The sequence below is a fragment of the Nakaseomyces glabratus genome, chromosome M, assembly GCF_010111755.1.
Source record: "Nakaseomyces glabratus chromosome M, complete sequence".
NCBI lineage: Eukaryota > Fungi > Ascomycota > Saccharomycetes > Saccharomycetales > Saccharomycetaceae > Nakaseomyces > Nakaseomyces glabratus.
Window position 1 is genome coordinate 1074628 of NC_088963.1, and position 21532 is coordinate 1096159.

Here is a 21532-nt window from a genome sequence, read left to right on the forward strand (position 1 = left end):
TTGGCCAGTGAAACACATATAAGTATAGTAACTGACACTAACAATTGGGACTAGGACGGCCAATTACAGCAAAGTTATTAATAAGGAAACTCGAGCGAAGATGTTTGGTGCGTTGTCGGGCATGTTCGAATACATCAACGGGCTGAATGCTCACTATGCGGCTCTGAGCTACGAGGAGCAGAAGGCAATGACTATAGTTGAGAGATTGAGCATTTACAACTGGAGTTTTGAGTTGTGTGCTTTGGGTTTGCTTGCGTTGGTTGTTTTGGCATACAAGGTCGGTACTTCCATCAATGTCGGCAAGGCCAAGAAAGTCATGACATCAGTGAATTCGTTCTTGAACGATGAACTATGTTTTGCCAAGGTAGGTATCGTGGACCCTAGGTTCCCAACCCGTATGTACAACTCAGAGCGTCAGAACACTTGGTTCACCACATTCGCCACAGGTCGTTCAGCCATTGCCTCTATCAGAGTCAACTTGCATCTACCACCATTGAACAACCCCTTCACATTGTTCATCGAAGGCATCCTTGCCTACGCATTCCCGGTCTTGAAGTCCAAGGAATTGGAGAGTTTCATCGAAGTTGTTATTAGACCTAACGGTATTCACTTCGGTTCCACCACCCAGGAATTGACTAACGATAAATTGAAGGCCAGAAAGGACATCCTGGCCAAGTTCAAGTTTATCACTGCTGTTGTGAACAAACATGTTATGAACGAAGTACGTGACGACCATTACTTCCTATCTCTATGTGCTACTACCGATAATGACGCTTTACCACAAGAATATGTCTTCATGTCTGAGATGAACCAGTTGAATGGCTTCATTACCAACTACTTGTCCAAGACCAAGACTCCTTTGAATGAAGCTCTAAAGCAAAGCAACAGAATCCTGGAGTTCATCGCATTCACCGATCTACCAAGTGACAAGCCATTTTCCGTTGAAGAATGGAACGAAGAGACCCACGACCCACGCATCCTTATCCGCACCGCTGTTCCAAACTCAACAGCTGAACTTGAAGCTTTGAACAAGCTGATCAGTGTTGCTGTGGAGGTTTACGACAATTACACTGCAGAATTATCCACTAAGGGCTTCGCCTATGTCACCAACGATATGTTGAAGAAGTCCAACAACATGAGAACACAAGAACTTGAGAAGCTAGTAAAGGCCGCCAAGATGAAGGCATTGGAAGAGGCTAAGGAGAAGAAGCTAGCTGAAGAGAAGGAGAGAAGACGTCAACTAAAGGGTACCACTGAGCAGCAAAAGTTGGACCAAAAGATGAAGGAAAAGAGAGAGAGACGTCAAAGAAATAAGCAAAAAGTTAGAATGTAATCTTGTATTAATTGAGAAGTATGTACAGGAGAGGAATAGCTTCTCTCTTTAAATATTTAGACTATTAATATCGAATATGTACTGCGTAAAGTAAAAGCCATGAACTATTTTCAAAATGATTACCATCATGCTAGTGACTTTAGATGCGAAGACCTGGTATCTTAACATCATTAACAGTGATATCAGAATCCAGGAATCCTTTCTTCTTTTCAGCTGGTGGTTCTTCCTCTTTCACATCAGCTCTAATGCCTGCTGTCGTTGCCGCTGTAGAAGCAGTAGTCTCAGAAACCACTTTGGATGCGCTTGGCTGACTGGCTTTCCTTAGCTCAGCCTGCTTTTTACTATATTCGAGCAATCCTTGATCCACTTGGTCTTCGAACAGTATATAACGTGCTCCATTACCGTAATGCAAGTAGTTCACCATTAGAGAGGGCTTGACCCTGGCAACTTCACCTTTGTAGAGGTGGAACCTGGGAAAATCCTTCAAGAGTTGCACCTGGACTCTTTTCGTCCGCTTCGAAAGCGCACTGAGACATACACTAGTGGGTTTAAACATGTTATAGACGTTGATGCTATCGTTCTTGCTTGATTAACTTCCTAAATCGTTCGCATTGAGTCCTTCAATTTAAAGCTTATTGCTTCACAATTTTCAATTTTCTGGCTGCGAGTCGGTCCCGACTGGAAAAAACTATAAAAACAAGCTTCACGCTCAAAACAAGTTTCAACTAAAAGAAGAGAAAGGGTTTGACAAACAGATTTGAAGGATACTGTGTTAGCTGCGATGAACAACACTAAAAGGAGCAGTAATGAGAGCGGTGGTGCTACACGGAAGAACAGCGAGACGCGGAGCGGTTCTTCTGCGAGCAACACGAGTGGTAATGGTTCTGGTGAAACCAGTGGTGCTATAGGTCACCCTAGCGACACGTATATTTCGCCTGAGCTGAGTAAACTAATACCTGGGCTGAGGTTATATGAGCAATTGGTAGAAGAAGAGAAAAAGATAGATACTGTTATTAAGCGGAGGAAGCTTACTATGAATCAGACCATACAACGCATAAGAAGCAACCTGATACCATTTCGAGAGGCATATAACCTGAATGGGGTCAAGCAGACCACATATCTGCGGGTATTCATAAGCAGTGTGTCTGAGAACCAGCTGTGGCAGAATCCCGATGCAAAGCTGGAAGACGGTGGGTGGACCATGCGGATTGAAGGTAGACTTGTGGATTCAAAACAAGGAGGAAGTGCTACACGAGACAAGTTTAGTAGTTTTATAGATGGAATCAGAGTTGAGTTTAAGAAACCAAAGAAAGACGAGCAAAACAGTGCAAATAAGGACGATGACAACAACAACAGCACAGCCGGAAACAATAACGATAACGATATTGAATCGAACGAAAGCAGTGCTGAAGGATTCACTCGTGAACCATCAGAATCCGCACCGCAATTCTTTGCTGACCAAACTCCAAATCCTCTTGGCACAGACATATCAAACCCACCTACTGTAACAGACATGGGATCCGCAAGTGAAATAACAACGCCCTATGAAAGTAACAAGCTGGAAAAGGAAGATCAAATACAGGAAATTGTTGAGTGGAAAGCTGACCCAAAGAAACCAGTAGAGTTTGACGGGTTTGATATCAAGAGGAATGGTAATACGAATCTTGATGCAGTTGTGACGATATACCCAAAGGCAGTCGAATCAAACAGATACAGCTATTCACCTGCATTAGCCTCTTTGGTTGGACTGAGCCACGGTTCAAAGAGCGATGCCATTTTTTCCTTGTATAAGTATATCAACGCAAACAATTTGCTGGTCTCTAGAGAATATTCGAGGAACACATCTCTAGCGGCAACAATAGTCTCCAGCAGAAGAGCTCAAAACGTAAAGAACGTAGTTAAGCTCGATGAGCCGTTAATGAAATTGCTCTCTCGTCATAATAGCTATAGCTCACTGGAGAGTACACCCGCAACAGTGAAACTCACAGACATTCCATCTATAGTAGAGCGTAATTTAGAACAGACGAAACCGGTACGCCTGAATTACACAGTGAGAGTGGACAAGGCATCCACTTATGGTGAAGTTGTATTTGACATGGAGGTTCCAACAAAGGAGGCCTTGCTACAATCAATATCCATGAAGGGCCAAAAAAGACCACTAATAACAGACAACTTGGCTGAAGAATCACAGGCGATACTCAGAGACTACGAAGCACACATCACCAAGACTGCAGTGAAGAATGCTGAACTTGACAAAAAGCTTGCAATACTACATGCGCAACTAAACTCTACCAAAATGAAACACCAATTTTACAAGAAATTCGCAGAAGATCCTGCAAATGCGCTAAAAGAATACATCGAGTCCACATCGGGTGCTTTGAAAGTACTTTCCGGTGATGAAGGATTCTTGGAAGACACCGTGAGAAGATCACAATTTTACAAAGAAAACGAACAGATACTAGAGGAAAACATCTCTGTGCTGTTCAAACATGAACGTATATGATATATCTATAAGTGTGTAACAATACCATCCCCCTCCCATGTTATCAGCTCTACAGATTATAACAGCGGTGTCCCAAAACGGAAAAACATCGAAATTTTTCATCTTCAAAAAGTTGTTAAGCTCATCGCAATAAAGAGAAGCTAAATAGAGGGTCTATGAACGTACATAAATGCGTGCTTGTCGAACTAACCTGAGTCAACATCAGCTACTCATCGTTTTACAATAGCTTGGGTTCAAATTGAGCTAAGAATACAATTAAGAAAATGAGTGGGAAAGGAGAGCTTTCTAGCAGAGTCATGAACATGAAGTTCATGAAGTTTATGAGGCCTGAGGGACAGGACAACAAGGATGAGGGCACTAGTAAACACACACACTTAGATGCGTCCAAATGGGATCTTAAGAGCAGTGTAAACTCTGATAGCACTAACAAAAGACGAGTTGTGGTCAAGCGAGCCAGTAAAGCTCTTAAAATAATGGAAAATGTTGGTATCACCAGTGTCAAAGCAGAAGATGATTCAAACAAAAGTAGTGCTCTGCATGGGAGAAGGATATTTGGCGAGAATAAGAACAAACGTGTGGCAGAGGAGGAGGAGGAAAATAAGACTGAACAAGAGCCAAAGCAAGAGAAGGATATGGACGAGCTTTTCAAGGAATCCCGAAGAAATACAAAACCTAAGAAAAAGTCTCACAAGAAACATAAGAAGGCATAAAATGTTTGGGAAGCAGATTTCAATCAATGACACTGATTTTGTGTTATTTTTGCTTCAACAGTAAAAAAGTGCTACAAAGAAAGGAAATGGCAGGGTCGAGCGACAATATAGCTCGGAGTTACCTTTGATCGCAGTATGCTTTGCAATGCTAATGACCGATTGACTAATATTACATGGCAAATGTTGTAGCACGAATTGTACTATAGAATATTTTATACCGTTGAGTAAGTTAATGGAACATATATTACTATATATAACCTTTTGAGTCATGCATTATGAATTTCTATTTGATAACAGATAAATAGCTTTAGTAACCTATACCTATAAAAAGTCAAGCTTTCAATTCAAAGGTCTCGGAATTGTTCAGCATATTGTAACAGCTATCTCCACAGTCTGTAATCATCCTGCTTTTCACTGTTGATTCTGCTGATGCTGTTCAGGAGATTTCTTGACCGGGTCTTGTTGGGATCTTTCTTTTTCACTCACATTAGTTCTCGCAACTACAGAAGTACTCGATACAGATTTACTAGATTCAAACCTCTGAGTAGTAGAACGAACAGATGTACTTATTGTGCCGACTAATGTTACTTGTTCCATGTCTTCCATACTTAAAATTGAGCTACTGTCGATACTCTTGACACTCCTAAAATAATTTAGGACATTCTTATGCATATCCTCTTTGTACATAGAGTTCAAAACAAATGCCAAGAAAAGAACCATAATAGTATTCATGAGCCATTGGGTTGTTGACTCGGACAAGGACCTAGAGTCAGCAAAGTCCGATGGGATTTCTATAACATGCACTGTTTCAGCCGCCGAAATGCTGACGGCATATCTTGAGTCTGGAGAGAAGATGACCCTCGTAATGGCAAATCCGTGAACCTGAGTAAATGTTTTACCAACTGACAAGTTTCTTAATTTGACCAATAGCACAGAATTATCATTTGTTGCAAGCATTACTAAGTTCATTTGGTCATTTACATCCATAGCTGTTATACCTTTGAATTTTGAACTGATTTGACGAGACCAGAAGACAGTTGTTTTGCCACTCTTGATGCTAATTTTAGTTAGCAATATACCTTTTGAAGATGCCCAAGTTGCAGCAATCAACACGTTATTGTCATCCAAAAACTTCATCTTTGATAAAATTATCTTTCTGTCAAAGTCTGTCTTCCTAACCACGCAACTACCCGTCACTGTTGAAATAATTTCAAGACTAGATTCTGTAATATAACCAATAAGCTTACCATTTGGGGAAAAATGTAAGTCCTTTACATCCCTACCAGTTTCAATTTCATACTTGACAGAGTAATTTCTGGGATCAATAATAGCCATAGAGGGTGGATTTTTAGAAGATGCTATAGCAGCTTCTGAACCATCTTTCGATAGTCTGATGACTTTCGTATAATCCTCTGGGTTAGTAGACTTATCAATATCAGCCGCAGACTCAAATTTCAAACTCTTACCATCATAGCGAAACTTTCTGACATGGCTATTGCCAGCACCACTCTTCACTTTAGCACTATTCTCATTACATCCAATGAGGATTGTATCTCCTACAGCATCCAACGCAGTGGGGGAGTCGTCGTTGGCGGGCAAAGTCGCATCACACACTTCGTCAACTCTCAATCCATTACCTTCCGAGCTACCAACTTTAAGAACAGTCAACTTGTTGTCAACCCCATTATTACCTTCACCACCACCACCAGTGACAACAAACTGGTCATCACAAACAAACTTAGCCCCATATAGCGGGTACCCGACTTTGTAAAGCTTTGTGTGAAATTTCATTGTGTTTTAATGAGTTCTGGACCGATTCAAACTGTACTTTCACTCAACAAACAAGCAAACGTATAACAACAACAGTAAAATAACCAAGCAGATTATATCGCGTTGCTTTGCTTGGTCGATTTGAACTTGTTTTAGTGCAATTATCGTGCTTTCTAAATACATTTCTGGTCGGGGACCCTTATTTCAATAATTTTTCAAAGCCAACTCAGCTAAAAAGCAGAAAAACCGAAATTTGCCAACAAACCAGCGATGACTTCGACATTAAGTCATACTCTATAACTTCCAATTGAGCCTCTTAATGAGCTATTTTGGGCATTTATAAGTGATTTAGAGTGCAAATACGGTGTAATAATTGGTATGACGGGTGAAGGAAGTGTACCGGGGGGCGTCTCCGTTGTCGGTAAAGTGTTAGCCATTCAGTCACATGTGGTTCATGGTTATGTAGGTAACAGGGCAGCCACCTTCCCTTTACAATATCGAGGTTGGGATGTGGATGCGCTGAACACTGTCCAGTACTCTAACCACTTGGGGTATGGCCAGGCTACCGGGTTCAAATATAGTGGAGAGGAGCTGTGCTCTGTATTTCGTGACGGACTTCTGAAAGCTATGGGGAATCGTTATGATGCCATCATTACTGGTTATACACCTAGTGCTGAGGTCTTGGAAGATATTAGCGGTATAATCAAAAATCAGTTAAATCAACAACAAGATCTTAAGTGGATAGTTGATCCAGTTTTAGGAGATAACGGCAGGCTCTATGTCTCTGAAGATATAGTCCCAGTTTACAAAAGGCTACTTAGCCAAAACAAAATATTCCTAGCAACTCCCAACCAGTTTGAGATGGAGCTACTCTCAGAATCAGAGTTGACTGATCTGGAAAGTGCGTCTACGGCAGTATCAAAGTTCTTTCAACTGTATCCACATGTTGAAAGATTGGTAGTGACAAGTGTTGTGCTTGCAGGATCCGATGATTACGTTGTAATTGCTGCAGATAGAACTACATCACCCCAGGATACAATATACATCCGATCTCCAAGAATTAAATGTCACTTCTCTGGTAGTGGTGACTTATTTACAGCATTGCTGGTGGACGCACTACTGAGAGACAGGGAGAGTACGAAGCTTTCGCAAGCTGTTGCTAAGTCCCAATGGATGATTGGCAGTGTATTACAAAGAACTTACGAACAGGCTTTAAAGAGTGGCGAACTAAAAGACCAGGATAGCCCAGTAATAAAAGATTTGAAGCTAATACAATGCAGAGAGTTATTTCGCCTGCATGATATCCCGGAGATACCAATAACAGGACACATAAATGTACCTCAAACTTGAAAGTGAACTGTATTTAACTAAAAAATTCGTAACTTATATAATTTCATTACTTGGAATCAATCACTCTCAACAAGAGCTTTTGAATACTGTCCTTGTCAAGGTATTTACCTATTAACACCAACTTACAGTCACTTATGGTATCATCTGAATGCCCTGTAAAGATATCAAAGGTATCTCTAACACCTTGAATCACATAAGTGCTATCTGCAACCAAGACAAGACCCTTAGACCTCTCAATTTCCCAATCGTCTGATAGTTTACTCAAGTTCTTAATCTCATCGTCATCGCTAAGACCAAAATTCTTCCACAATAATTTCTGTAAGAAATTTCTCTTAAAATTCTCAAACTCCTGTTCTGTTTTAAGTGGCCTGAAAGATAAAGTGACGGTACCCATTCTATGATCATGCATGACCTTCTCATTTTGGAGAATTCTATCCTTAAAACTGCCATCCAAATTTAGGTCTGTGCCTTCATAAGCATGTAAGTCAAGCAATTTATCTAAAGAGACTTCACCATACTGTGTATGGTATATTGGCGCGACACCATTGATGTCTTTTATTCTAGCTTCAATATCACTGATCGAAACTCTTTTACCCTCAATCTTATCTACTTTATTTAGCAGGATGCGGTCGGCCATAGCTATCTGAAAGTAAGCAATAGTTAGGTTCTCTTCTTTAACCACACTCTGGTTGTACCAATGCGCGTCTGGTGACACATCGTCCAAACATTTTACAATGTGTTCTGCGTCTAGCACCGTAATTATTCCGTCAATGTACACACTACTATTGAGTCCTTCGTCTTGCCAGAACATTTTCGCTATTGGTGCAGGATCAGCAATACCAGACGTCTCTAGCAGAATATAATCAATGGACCCAGGTGATCTCTCGATCATATCCTCGATGGCCTTAACACCAATATTCTTCAAGGAGCAACATAGACAACCATTGCCCAGGTCTAACCACTCCTGGTACTTAGAATCTCCATTTTGAATAGTCATAGCCTTTTCTATCTCACTACTGTCCCCAAACTCATTCAATATCACAGCTATCTTCCTGTCTGAGCCCTTTAGTGCTATCTTCTCAAGCAACGTAGACTTACCACTGCCCAAATAACCGGTAATTATAGTCACAGGAATCCTCTTTTTTTCTGTTTGAATGCCACTATTAGAACTCAAAGGCACCTCGACCTGCTTGTTAGACCTATCTACTTTATCAGCACTCACCAAATTGTGGCCCCCATCGTTCCGCACTTTCCCCAGAATCTCAGCGAGATTGGACTCACGCCCTGTAACTAGCGGCGGCAACTCGCCATCATCTTCATCGTGCTTGTAATTCTTCAGCGACATGCCTCTATTGCACTCCTGCTGCAGGTTTAAATTACTGTTAGAAGCACTTAGTCTTCCTTATATCTTTTCCGATGAGATACTCGGTGACGGATGGCGATGAGCTGTTTAAATTTCAAGCCATTTTGACACCAGACACCTTTAAATTAAACTAGTTCCAACTAAATCGCTCAATTGGCAAGTAAGACATTAGCAGAACAATACCAAAGATGTTTAAGTGGTCGCTTTTAGATACTGCACTGCTTGCTGTTATTTTTTACCACTTGGCCCAGGCTCCCTACACCAAGGTCGAGGAGAGTTTCACACTACAGGCAATCCACGATATTTTAGAGTATGGTGTTTTTGATATATCTCGCTATGATCACTTACAGTTCCCTGGTGTGGTTCCCAGATCATTCATTGGTCCTCTGATTGTAGCCGTGCTTTCGAAGCCTGCCATTATGATTTCATCGATGCTGAATTTGTTCACTGATGACACACAAATGCATGCTCAATTGATTGTCCGTGGTGTTATTGGATTAGTCAATGGATTGTCTTTGATTATGCTTAAGAATGCCTTGCAGTCTTTGTTTGATGAAATCGAGGAGAAGAAGAACAAGAAACTGGAGAAAGATGGAGAAACCCCAGCAAACACTGTCACCATGACTAGTGTTGGGTCCTGGTTCCTTCTATTCTGCATGACAAGTTTTCATATGATGTTTTACAGTTCTAGAACATTACCAAACTTTGTTGGCGCGTTCCCATTGAGTAATATTGCCTTAAGCTTGGCTCTCAAGGGAAATCTCGAGTGGGCTATTTTGTTACTAAGTGGATCAGCTGTGATTTTTAGATTAGAGTTAGGCGGGTTAGCTGCAGGATTAACTATATTTGGCTTCATCTTCAAGAAGGTTGACATTTTTAGGGCCTTAAAATTTGGTTTCATGGGTGCCGGTATTGCTATTGGTATCAGCATGTCAATCGATTCTTACTTCTGGGGTGACTGGGGAATCCCAGAAGTTGACGCCTTTATCTTTAATGTTGTCTATGGTAAGTCTGCACAATGGGGTACTGAGTCACCTCTAGCTTACTTCACTAACTATTTGAGGATGCTATTTCTTCCACCAACTGTGTTGGTATTGAACTATATCGGATACAGAGCAGCTCCAAAGAACCTGAAAATTGTCACATTAGCTGGCTACTTCCATATTTTGGCTATGTCCACTCAACCACACAAAGAATGGAGATTTATTATTTACTCAGTGCCACCAATTATAATGTTAGGTAGTGCAGGAGCTGCTTATTTGTGGGAGAACTTCAAAGTTAGAACCATGGGGAATGCTGCACTTCTAGCCTTGTTACCACTATCTGTTGCTATCGGTGGAGTTGTTTCCTATATATTTTGCTACATCTCTACCATGAACTACCCAGGTGGGGAGGCTCTTGCAATGTTCAATGACTACGTTATGGCTAACAATGTTACCAATTCTACTGTATTCATCACCGTGCCACCTTGTATGACTGGTGTAAGCCTGTTTGGCCAATTGGACTTTGATAAATATGGAATTACCTATGATAGAACCGAAGATTCAAAGTCTGTTCAGAATAAATGGGACTCATATGACTACATGATCACACATGAAAGTCTTGACATTGGTAAGAGTTTTGGTATTGAAGACCCATCTGCAAGCAAATGGGAACTGATTGGTAAGAGCAAGATTTTTGCTGGAGTGAATCCAGCTCCCTTAACGGATTATATCTTCAAGGAAGGTAACAATGTATTCAGCTTGGTTAAGGATGTTATAATGAGAGAATCTCCATACGATTTCATGTTTGCTATGCTTGACAACTGCTTGATCCGTCAAGACCTTTTCTTTATCCATAAAAGAATTAGGAATGACGCTGATGAGAACTTGCAATAGGTGTGTGAGAAACGATAGTTCTGTTATGTAAACGAACCCCTTTTTTTATACTATCTTAGAATAAACTCTTATTTTATCATATTTACGAATCTATGAAGTTTATCTTAAATCAAACGTAATGTCACAGTGTATAATTAGTTAATATAAAGAATATTAAATGTATGTATATTATCTATTAATTAAGATGAGATAATAATAAAAAAAATCTATCATTTCCTTTCTTGGGAACTTGAAACACTATTCGTGTCCACATCGTCTGATGAAAACAATTGCTCTCTTATTTCAACAATCCAAGGGTCCATTAGCAATTCAACTGCGGTAGCTCTTCTCTTAGGGTCTTGTACTAAACACCTCTTCAAAAACCTTCTACCAGCTGAAGACACCTCATCTTGAGCAGGTAGTTGTGGAATATGCCCAGCAGCTACATGATACATGATGGCCCATTCATTGTCAAGGTTAGCCCAAGGCCTTCTCCCAGTAATCATCTCTAAAACAACTCAACCAAGAGACCAAATGTCATCAGAACCCAAATGGCCTTTATTTGTAGAGCCAGTGATGGACTCTGGAGCCATATACATAGGAGTACCTATCAGATCATTTAATCCTGTACTATCAGGAACAATCTTGTCCTCCTTCATATCATTATCTGCTCCAGGCATCTTCGTGCGTTTAGTACCTTTCTTGGATATTTTTCTGGCGGCACCAAAGTCAACGTACTTCACAATACCATTGAAGTCAAGAAGAATATTTTCAGGCTTAATATCTCTATGAACAATTCCTGACTCGTGCAAGTAGGCCAAACCTTCTAATAGTTCCAAAGTGTACACTTGGGTGACCATCTCGTCTTCGATTCTTCCGTGCTCCAATAAACTAGCCATAGAGCCACCTTCACAATATTCCATAAATATATTGACTTTATCACGATGCACTTCAACACCGTAGTATTGCACAATATTTGGATGGTTTAGCATTTCTAATACGTTCATCTCTTCCTTTATAGATGGAAATACCTTCTCCATTGCTTTACTGTCCTGGATTCTAATCTCTTTCACAGCCAAAATTTCACCATTGTCCAAATCGACAGCAGAATAGACTGATCCAAAAGTTCCTCCGCCGATGAAGTTTCTCTTTTGCCATCTAATAGAGACGTTGGATATAGAAGATGCCAAGGAAGAAATGTACTTGTTTCCTTTATCTGTATCGTCAAGAACTTTACCTATTCTATGAGTACCTCTAGTGACATTTTCTTCAAGTGCTTTAATACTTTGCATACGTAGTTCAGAATTCTTTTGTAGCATAGAATCATCGTCGAAAACATCTTCGATATTTATATTTGGTCTAGGTTGTTGGCTATTCTTCTCCAATTCAACAGCTCTTGCACCCATAACATCGAAATGAGAAATTAAGAGAGACATACAAGCAGAAATCTTATGTTTCAAAGATGAGAATTGGTTTTCATCAAGTGCCAATATATTCCATCCGCTTGTCATATGCATTGCAAATTCCATTGCAGTAACACACCATCTAAAAGTTCTGGGATCAGTTGGATCACAATCCACTGATAAAAATTGAAGCCAACCAACACTGAGACGTACCAATAGCAATATTATCAAAGATTTTTTCTCATTACTGGCAACATTAATACGTAAGAAATTTAAACCAAAGTCTCTTGCAAATAAAAATATACCGTTCAGGAGATCATTATTAGGGCAAACTTTCTTGAACGTCTTTACAATCTTATGATAATTTTTCAGGACACTGTATGTGCACCTGAAATACGCCTTATTCAATTTTTGCAAATTATTCTCCACAACTTCAAATGAACATCTTTTCTCCAAAAATGTGACACAGTCTGAAGCTGATTGTAAGAATCGATCGCATTGATATTCAAGAGCATAACTAGAACTTTGACACATCAATTTAATGGTATCAGGACGAGTCTTAAAATCAAGATCATTTATTTCTTCCGTGGTAAACTCACTTAAATTGAATACTTCACCAGACCATAACATTGGTTCTTGAGGACACAATACTAGAATATAACCCAGGGAGTTCAGTTTCATTTCAAGTTCCAAAATATCAGCATCTGGGTCTCTATCATCGTTATACATCTCTGCCACATGCGATTTCCCTGAGTTTAAATTTGGTGGTCTGAATTGGGCATCGACATTACCGTTTTGCAGATAATACCTGGGCAGCCCATCCTTCCCAACTCCTTGAACAATCGATGTACTCAGATCCCATTTCTCTGCAACAGCATTGTATAGTGTTAAACTATTTTCAATCTCCAATTTAGGGATCAAATCACAACCACTGTCACTGTTGTACAATACCTTCAAAATCTCATTTTCAGGACAGCCCAATAACTCTGGACTTGCAATCAGATAAATACCTTGCTTTTCCAATTTGCCCCCAGTGTAGACGAGAAAATGGCCTGTATCTTTCAAGCCGTTCATCAATTGAGCATGATCGTCGATTCTATAAGTGACTGAGTTTTGGAAAGCCTTCATCAACACATTGGTGAACCTATTAAGTTTACGTTTCATTGATCCCAGTGTTTCAAATAGTTGTACTAGCCATTTCTCCGCCTCTGCTTCGTTAGTCAATTTTGGTGGGGAATTTTGTTGTTGTAACAAGTAAGAATGCAACCTATGCACCAATCTTAATGTCAATTTAGTAAACTCAATGGCTATAACTTTACCTGCACCGTCGATATAATGTCCACAGTTTTTCAAACCGTCCCAATACTTCAATAGGATATCTGGTTCTTTGAATGCATTCGTAGATTTACCACCACCATCGAGGAGTTTTAATTCTAGAAGGATGAACAGGTGTCTTATGGCCTCCACGACTGTATCATCAAATTGTGGATCGATATTAACAGTAAATTGCCAACCTTGACAATAACTTATGACTGTGAACTTCATCTGTACAGCTACTCGGATATACGAGTTAAAATCATCGATCATTTGATCAATCATCATCATTGTTGGTTTCTGTAACTTCTTGGCATAGGATAAACGTAGTTGGATGATATCTTTTACTAGTCTCATGGGGAACATTAATAACATTTCCAATTGATCGTTCAAATACATTAGATTCAACTCATTCAACGTATCTCTATTCTTTAAGAAAAATAGTTTTGCTTTCAGTATCCAAGGCGCCAGTGGGAAAAAAATTCTCTTTTGGAAAATGGCCTCTATATCCTTTTCCTTAATCATTTGGTCTGCGAATTCGTGAGCGTAATGACGGAAGATTGCATCATCATCGTTGATATCAACGACAACTTGAGTCTCAGGGTCCTTGGTGCCTACAACCCAATTTCTGATATAATGTATTTTCTCTTCAAAGTTTCTCTTGAAATTCAACCAGCTATCAAGGGTGTCAATTCTATTTCTAAATGCTTCTGTCTTTGCAATTGGCTTATCTTGGTATAGTCTTTTCATGTTACTCCATAGTTTTATCACACGGTAATACTTGTTCATTAATTTTGCAATTTCCACTTCGCCTTCATCTGACGTCAAACCATCTGGTAATCTAAAATCTAGCACTCTTTGGAAAACTTCATCCGCAGATTCTCTTAACAATTTCAAAGATTTTTTCTGGTCATCTACATTTCTACCATTCATCCATGCTTTTAACTCCAGCCATATGTCGTCCGAGTATTGTGTTGTAAACCCTGGTCCTTTAACTTCTTTAGCTATCTTTGTCTTCTCACTTTTAACAATATCACCTTTAAGAACATTTGCAAGCATTGTTTGCCATTCAAATCTCTTCACCACTGCTGGATCCTGTAATAACTGTGATATGAAATGTTCATTTGCAGATAAATTTTCCTGAGGCGCTGGTGTATCTGATACAGAGTTGTTTGGTGTCGATTTTCTTGGTGTAACGTCTGCTGAGTTATTAGTTGTGGAAGTTGTAGTGATAGCAGTATTGCTAGTACCGTTACTATCTTTGTTGTTGTTGTTGTTGTTGTTGTTGTTGTTGTTGTTATTATTATTATTGCTATTATTTCTATTGCTATTAGTATTATTATTATCGTTGGTATTGTTATTGATATTATTGTTAATGTTGTTATTATTTCCATCATTAATATCAGCAGGAGATCTTCTGCTTTCTGTAGGAGTAGAACTAGATTGGTCTTCTCGTACCTTTTTGGAGGGGAAAGCCCAGTCTAACTTTCTGGATAGAAACCTTGAGCTTAATGCCACTAAGTTTTCGTTCCTATCAGCATCGGGGTTTATGAATTTAGTCCCAAAATCTACATCGTCTTGTATATCCACATTACCATCCAGTTCTGAGAGTTTATTGTTTGAACCTGATTGATCGAATACCTCGTCCATTTCTATATCGAATTCTTCGTCCTCGTCTGTTACCGATGTGGGGCCGATCCCTCTAGTGTAATAATCATCTGGTACATTGCGCCTCATTTTCTCCAAGTAGAGTTGTTCATTGAGCACATACTGTTTCTTAAACGTTCTTAGGCTTGCTGTACTTCCGTTCTGTATCGTTGCGGATCTTGTTGACGCGCCTGGCGTTGCCATGTCTTGAAGACTTCCGACGGAGCCCATGTTCACAGCGTTGCTTGCTGTACCACCAGGAGTAGCCATGGCGCTGTGCTTACCGGATGAGTGTTTCAAAGTGGATTCTGAAGGAGTAGAGCCTAGGTTACTTGGTAAGCTTCCTGCTGCCATATCTGGTGAGATTACCAGTGTGGGTGTGGTAATTGTTGAAGTGGAAGAATCCATCGCAATTGAGCTGGTCCTTATCTTGCTAGCTGTATTTGTGATACTTGGGTTCCCGTCCTGTGAATTGTAAATCTTGTATGGTTTCTTATTAGGCGATTGTTGCTGTACTTGTTGTCCTTGTCCCTGGTGTATCTGTGTTGCTATCTTTGGCAAGGAGTGTATACCTTGGCTGGAGTTGCTGACCACGGAGGCCCTTCGACTAGACCTAGCCGATGTGCTAGTAGGGCTTGGCACCGGCGCAAAAGAGATTGTGTTGTTGCCGCTGGAAGGCTGTTTTGGCACGCCTGTGGAGTTCTTGCCGAATGCGTTCAAGTTAGTGAGTGGGGAAATGCCGGGACTCAGAGGGCCCATACTCAGCACCGGGTTCTGCATCATCGAGTCGAACGTCAACCCCGTATGGTGCTGCATGAGACTCTCCGGTCCACCAATCCTCGAGCTCATGTACCCGGACTGCGGCGACGTGGTGTGGAACCCTGGCGGCGTGCCCACATTGCTGCCACTGCCACTGCCAGTAACAGCACCAGCAGCACCGGCAGCGTCCCGAGGGTTGTAGTGGTACATGTACGGGTTTCTGGCATCTGAACTCGAGGACCTCGACCGCGCAGGCAAATACTCCTTCGCCAACCTCCGCGAGCCAGTACCAGTGCCAGTGCCAGTGCCAGTACCACCACCAGTACCAGTACCAGTACCAGTACCAGGAGTGCCAGTACTATCTGCTGGTTTATGACTAAAGTAATCCGAATTGGACATCTGGTGTTCTTTAGAAGTGGAAAGAGAGGGAAAAACAATTGGGTCCTATTTATACTCTAGTTCTTTTTCTTGTAATTGAGGGAGGGGGGAGAGAAACAACCTATTTGTTATTCGCCAGATCTGGGTATCTGTACGTAGAATTCTAAAAAAACAGCGGTGTACCTAGCCGCCGAAATGTAAAGTTGAAAAGGGGCGAAAACAAAAAGTTGGGGTAACGTAGCGCTGTTAGATCTCGCCCAGAAGGGAAAGCAGAGTATTGATGGCGGCTATTCTGAAGAATCCCTTCCCTTTCGCCGTTACGCTGGGGTTTTCCTAAAGTTTTTGTGTCTTGTGGCAGAAGCGGGAACTTCCCGGACGAAAAACCTAGACCTGCTCTCCCCCCCAACGCTCCACGCGTCTCGTTGCGAGGTATTCGTCTGCCAAAGAAACGTGTGTCTCTGGGTGTGTCTGTCTATGTGAAGGGCCGGTGCGGATGCGAAGAAGATGGGGGCAGGGACAAGGTTAAACCCATACACACAGTGTTAACGCGCAGCGTGTGGTCCTTCTGATGTGCTGTGAGACTGCTGCAGGACACGAAATTTATTTGCCATTTCGTGTCATGGTACCTTTGCTTCTGGAAGTGGGGGGAAGGCAGGGTAAAGCTGAAAAATCTATTTTTAGATTATTAGTTACCCGGCTGTTACGTGTTTGGGAGTTCGATTCTTGCCGGGAGCGGAAATTCCAGCTGGAAGGTTCTCATTTTTAAGGAAAAAAAAAAAAAGGAAGAAGGTAACAAAATTCAAAACATGATGTAGAGCTAGACCAAGAACGGGTACTAGAGTACAGAAAGGGTATAAGGTGCTTGAAGTGGGTGCTTTTGGGTCAGGCGGGAGGGGGCAAAACAGCGAGAGAATGGAGCTGGATGAGTGTTTGGAGCGGTTGTACCGGGGCCAGTTGCTGCCGGAAGTGACAGTGCAGGCGCTATGCTTCAAGCTGAAGGAGTTGCTGGTGCGGGAGTCCAATGTGATACACATCCGGACGCCTGTGACTGTGGTTGGGGACATGCATGGGCAGTTCCACGACATGCTGGAAATATTCGAGATAGGCGGGAGGGTGCCCGACACCAACTACCTTTTCCTAGGTGATTATGTGGACCGTGGGCTGTACAGCGTAGAGACGATGATGCTGCTCGTGGTTTTGAAGCTGCGGTATCCGAGCCGGATACACCTGCTGCGCGGAAACCACGAGTCCCGGCAGATCACGCAGAGCTACGGGTTCTACACGGAGTGTCTTAACAAGTACGGCGGTAGTCCCAAAGTGTGGCAGTACATCACTGATCTCTTCGATTACTTGGTGCTGTGCTGTATTATAGACGACGAAATATTCTGCGTGCACGGCGGGCTGTCACCAAACGTACAGACTATCGACCAGATTAGAATTATAGACAGATTTAGGGAGATCCCGCACGATGGCGCAATGGCCGACCTTGTATGGTCCGATCCCGAGGACGATGAGAAGATTCTGGACAAGAGCCCCTCGGACCTCGATTACTACACTGCACACTTATCATCATCACAGCACTTCCAGGTGTCTCCAAGAGGTGCAGGTTACACCTTTGGACGCAGCGTGGTAGAAAAGTTCCTGCACTCTAACAATATGTCAAGAATATACAGAGCTCACCAGCTGTGCAACGAAGGATACCAGGTGTATTTCAATGGATTGGTGACTACTGTGTGGTCAGCACCAAATTACTGTTACAGGTGTGGCAACAAAGCCTCTATCTTAGAACTCTACAGCAAGGATAACTTCTACTTTAACGTCTTCGAAGAAGCACCCGAGAACAAACAGCTCAATGAGAACGCTAATCAAATTATAAACACTAAGGCTATCCAGGACTACTTCGGCTCGAGTTCCAACCTTGAAAGCGAACCTACCCAAGTCGACTTATTTTCGGATGAATACCAGGCAAAATATGCAATGTCGAGGCACGTTGAGTATTTTTTATGACTTGTTGTTAATGCATTCTTTAGTGTAGGTTTTTTTTTTTTCTTTACAAAGCGAAATTGCATTCAAACATATTATCCAGCATTTATTAATCACAAACAAACAAAAGTATTTAATTTTTAACTTCTGTTGATAGAGCTTGCTTTTTAATTATACTAAATATAAACCCTAATTAATTATATATCCACCAAAGCACCTAATTACAAACAATTTATCACGAGTAGTATAATTCTAGGTTAGTATTATCATGCACTTCGTAATCATACAATGTAATGTGATCTTTCAAGACACTGCCACCTTTTTGTAGTACAATCTTCGACGGTTGCATCCCTAGTTGAACCGATAAAACCTTTTTAAAGTCGCCAACAGTGTCATCCTCGAGACACTTCACCCGGATCTTTTTGCCAAGTCTATCATTTACCAGAACTTCTATCATATTTTATTAGCACCTTTCAGCAGATCAGAATTTTCTATACTTACTTTTTGCTGTTCTCACAATTAGAAACTTTTACTCATCGAGCTCATCGCTTCTGAAATTTTTCATTTTATCAGGAGGATTCAACAGAAGTAGTTCAATAATAGTAAATTTCGTCGAATCAAAGAAACCAAATATCAATAGACGTTACCAACAAGTGTAGTCATTCACAGAGCCTAACCCAAGCTTGATGCACATTAACGTCCTTTTTATAGACTCGTATGACTCCTTCACTTACAATGTGGTGAGACTCATCGAGGAACAAAGCGTTGAAGGATTGGGGGTAAAAGTTACCACGATTCACAACGATAAGTTTGATCTCGACAGTCTTAAGGAATATTTGCCATTGTTCGACTGTATAGTTGTTGGTCCTGGTCCTGGTAATCCCATTAACGGTGCTAAGGATGTGGGTGTGATCGATGCCTTGTTCAAGAATGGCCACGATCCTACCATAAATCAAATCCCATTGCTGGGTATATGTCTGGGATTTCAGGCCATGTGTCTACATGAGGGTGCTGTTATTGAAGAGTTGCATACTATCAAGCATGGCCAAGTTTACCCGATGGCGTTAGCTGATGATCAGCAATGCGACATATTTAAGGGATATCCACAGGAATTCAAATCCGTCAGGTACCACTCTTTACAAGTAAAGACTGTTACTGACTCATTGTTACCGCTAGCTTACACTAATGATGAAAATGGGAAGATACTAATGGCTGCCAAGGTCAAGAATAGGGAATGGTATGGTGTCCAGTATCATCCAGAATCATGCTGTTCGGAGTTAGGTCAGATTTTGATCAGCAACTTTCTAGATATTGCCCATAAGCATAACGTTATCAGTGGAAGGAGAGCTACCAAGGAATTACTCTGTGCAGACAACTCTACTTTACAGAACATTGAGTACTTGAACCACACCATTGATCTAAGTAGCATATTTGTTAGTGACTCATTGCCCTTAGATGTAAAGTCTCCAAGACTCGCTATGGAAGAGTATGACATTGAAGAAACACCAAATGTGACGTTTAAGTTAGCAGAGCTAATAGACTCTCACAAATTTATATTTGCATCCTCCTCTCTAAGTGAAAACAGAGGAGAATGGTCAATTATTGCATTGCCGGATTCAAATTCACCAGTGTTTTCTCATTATGTCAATTACAATAAGACCGTATGTCACAGATGGAGATCAGAACATGTGAAGAAGCAGGATATATTAGAATGTTTCCGTGGTGGTAGTGACGCCAGGGTTAACGAACATTTGACAGTGATTGATGAGGACAAGGATAAATTTTGGTGTACCCTGGGTGCTTTTATGAAGGATCTGCTGGTAGAAGAGCATACAGATATGCCATTTATTGGAGGTTTGTTAGGTATTCTTGGATATGAGATGGGTAATGATGTGGAGAATATTTACGATGATAGAGAGCTGACTGATATCATACCAAGACCTGATGCGAAGCTTATTTATATCGAAAACACGCTATTGATCAATCATAAGGAAGGTAAACTGTACTTGATATCTTTGAGAGATCAGTTCCCACAAGACATAAAGGAACGAGTTAGTAAATATGTTACACAGAGTGTTAAGGAAGACTTGCATTGGCCGGATAGGCTCCCTGAAGGCATTAACTATGATATTGAGATGCCAAAGCTGGAAGAATACAAAGAGGCCTTTGAAGAGTGTCAAAGGATCATGCATCGTGGTGACTCATATGAGATATGTTTGACCACACAAACAAGGATTAACATGGAGACAGTGTTGGAACCATGGAGAATATTTCAGACACTGGTCCAGCGAAACCCGGCTCCATTTTCCAGCTATTTGGAGTTCAGTGATATCGTGGATAACCACGACTCGAATCTATGCTTTATCAGTACATCACCTGAGAGGTTTTTGAGGTGGGACCAAGATAGTTGTGAGTTAAGACCCATTAAGGGCACAGTGAAGAAAGGGCCAGATATGGACCTCGAGAAAGCCACTGCAATATTAAAAACACCAAAGGAGTTTGGTGAAAATCTGATGATTCTTGACTTGATTCGAAATGATCTTTACCAGCTACTGCCAGACGTCAAAGTGGAAGAGTTTATGTCTGTAGAGGAATACGCGACCGTGTACCAACTAGTGAGTGTTGTCAAGGCCCGCGGAATCCAGTCCCCTACACGCCATAATCGCCAGTACAGCGGTATGGATATACTAAGACACTCTTTACCTCCGGGATCCATGACAGGGGCACCAAAGAAGATTACAGTGGAATATCTCTACCGTGACTTGGAACGCAAACTGAACCGCCACGTCTACAGCGGGTCCCGTGGTATATACAGTGGGGTTACGGGCTACTGGTCTGTCAACGGTAACGGTGACTGGTCTGTCAATATCAGATGCATGTACAGTTATAACAGCGGTAGCTCGTGGCAATTGGGCGCCGGAGGTGCCATAACTGTTCTAAGCACAGCCGAGGGCGAGCAAGAAGAGATGTTCACAAAGCTGGAAAGCGCCCTACAAATATTTACCTGAGTTTAAAAAAGATAAGAAATTGTGGACTTGATAGTCACTAAACACATATACATATAAAACACCTGTAAATAATAAATGGTCCTTTGTATAATAGCACATCCGACATGTGCATGTCTAGTGGAAGAGCCGTTGATATACTTATCACTATATACTAC

The 21532-nt window shown here is 41.2% G+C and overlaps 12 protein-coding genes across 12 annotated transcripts; 7 read left to right on the forward strand and 5 right to left on the reverse strand.

Moving 5' to 3' along the window:
• Positions 1–100: 100 nt before the first annotated feature.
• Positions 101–1333, forward strand: GVI51_M10593 (uncharacterized protein; the record flags this gene model as incomplete). Its single annotated transcript, XM_449808.1, has 1 exon — positions 101–1333. The coding sequence occupies one exon, from the start codon at positions 101–103 to the stop codon at positions 1331–1333; it is 1233 nt and encodes a 410-aa protein (XP_449808.1).
• Positions 1334–1472: 139 nt separating this feature from the next.
• On the reverse strand, positions 1473–1889 carry MRPL50 (mitochondrial 54S ribosomal protein bL9m MRPL50; the record flags this gene model as incomplete). The annotated part of the gene is made up of 1 exon (XM_449809.1): positions 1473–1889. One exon carries the CDS (start codon positions 1887–1889, stop codon positions 1473–1475), a length of 417 nt encoding a protein of 138 aa, XP_449809.1.
• A 225-nt stretch (positions 1890–2114) lies between these two features.
• On the forward strand, positions 2115–3836 carry SNF12 (Snf12p; the record flags this gene model as incomplete). Its single annotated transcript, XM_449810.1, has 1 exon — positions 2115–3836. The coding sequence occupies one exon, from the start codon at positions 2115–2117 to the stop codon at positions 3834–3836; it is 1722 nt and encodes a 573-aa protein (XP_449810.1).
• A 263-nt stretch (positions 3837–4099) lies between these two features.
• MPP6 (Mpp6p) lies at positions 4100–4546 on the forward strand (the record flags this gene model as incomplete). The annotated part of the gene is made up of 1 exon (XM_449811.1): positions 4100–4546. One exon carries the CDS (start codon positions 4100–4102, stop codon positions 4544–4546), a length of 447 nt encoding a protein of 148 aa, XP_449811.1.
• Positions 4547–4957: 411 nt separating this feature from the next.
• On the reverse strand, positions 4958–6337 carry SEC12 (Sar family guanine nucleotide exchange factor SEC12; the record flags this gene model as incomplete). The annotated part of the gene is made up of 1 exon (XM_449812.1): positions 4958–6337. One exon carries the CDS (start codon positions 6335–6337, stop codon positions 4958–4960), a length of 1380 nt encoding a protein of 459 aa, XP_449812.1.
• A 357-nt stretch (positions 6338–6694) lies between these two features.
• Positions 6695–7666, forward strand: BUD17 (putative pyridoxal kinase BUD17; the record flags this gene model as incomplete). The annotated part of the gene is made up of 1 exon (XM_449813.1): positions 6695–7666. The coding sequence occupies one exon, from the start codon at positions 6695–6697 to the stop codon at positions 7664–7666; it is 972 nt and encodes a 323-aa protein (XP_449813.1).
• A 46-nt stretch (positions 7667–7712) lies between these two features.
• ZNG1 (GTP-dependent zinc transferase) lies at positions 7713–9011 on the reverse strand (the record flags this gene model as incomplete). The annotated part of the gene is made up of 1 exon (XM_449814.1): positions 7713–9011. One exon carries the CDS (start codon positions 9009–9011, stop codon positions 7713–7715), a length of 1299 nt encoding a protein of 432 aa, XP_449814.1.
• Positions 9012–9217: 206 nt separating this feature from the next.
• On the forward strand, positions 9218–10906 carry ALG12 (dolichyl-P-Man:Man(7)GlcNAc(2)-PP-dolichol alpha-1,6-mannosyltransferase; the record flags this gene model as incomplete). The annotated part of the gene is made up of 1 exon (XM_449815.1): positions 9218–10906. The coding sequence occupies one exon, from the start codon at positions 9218–9220 to the stop codon at positions 10904–10906; it is 1689 nt and encodes a 562-aa protein (XP_449815.1).
• A 497-nt stretch (positions 10907–11403) lies between these two features.
• SSK2 (mitogen-activated protein kinase kinase kinase SSK2) lies at positions 11404–16407 on the reverse strand (the record flags this gene model as incomplete). The annotated part of the gene is made up of 1 exon (XM_002999559.1): positions 11404–16407. The coding sequence occupies one exon, from the start codon at positions 16405–16407 to the stop codon at positions 11404–11406; it is 5004 nt and encodes a 1667-aa protein (XP_002999605.1).
• Positions 16408–17298: 891 nt separating this feature from the next.
• Positions 17299–18393, forward strand: PPG1 (putative serine/threonine-protein kinase PPG1; the record flags this gene model as incomplete). Its single annotated transcript, XM_449816.1, has 1 exon — positions 17299–18393. One exon carries the CDS (start codon positions 17299–17301, stop codon positions 18391–18393), a length of 1095 nt encoding a protein of 364 aa, XP_449816.1.
• Positions 18394–18604: 211 nt separating this feature from the next.
• Positions 18605–18826, reverse strand: HUB1 (ubiquitin-like protein HUB1; the record flags this gene model as incomplete). The annotated part of the gene is made up of 1 exon (XM_449817.1): positions 18605–18826. One exon carries the CDS (start codon positions 18824–18826, stop codon positions 18605–18607), a length of 222 nt encoding a protein of 73 aa, XP_449817.1.
• A 229-nt stretch (positions 18827–19055) lies between these two features.
• On the forward strand, positions 19056–21377 carry ABZ1 (4-amino-4-deoxychorismate synthase; the record flags this gene model as incomplete). Its single annotated transcript, XM_449818.1, has 1 exon — positions 19056–21377. The coding sequence occupies one exon, from the start codon at positions 19056–19058 to the stop codon at positions 21375–21377; it is 2322 nt and encodes a 773-aa protein (XP_449818.1).
• Positions 21378–21532: the final 155 nt, after the last annotated feature.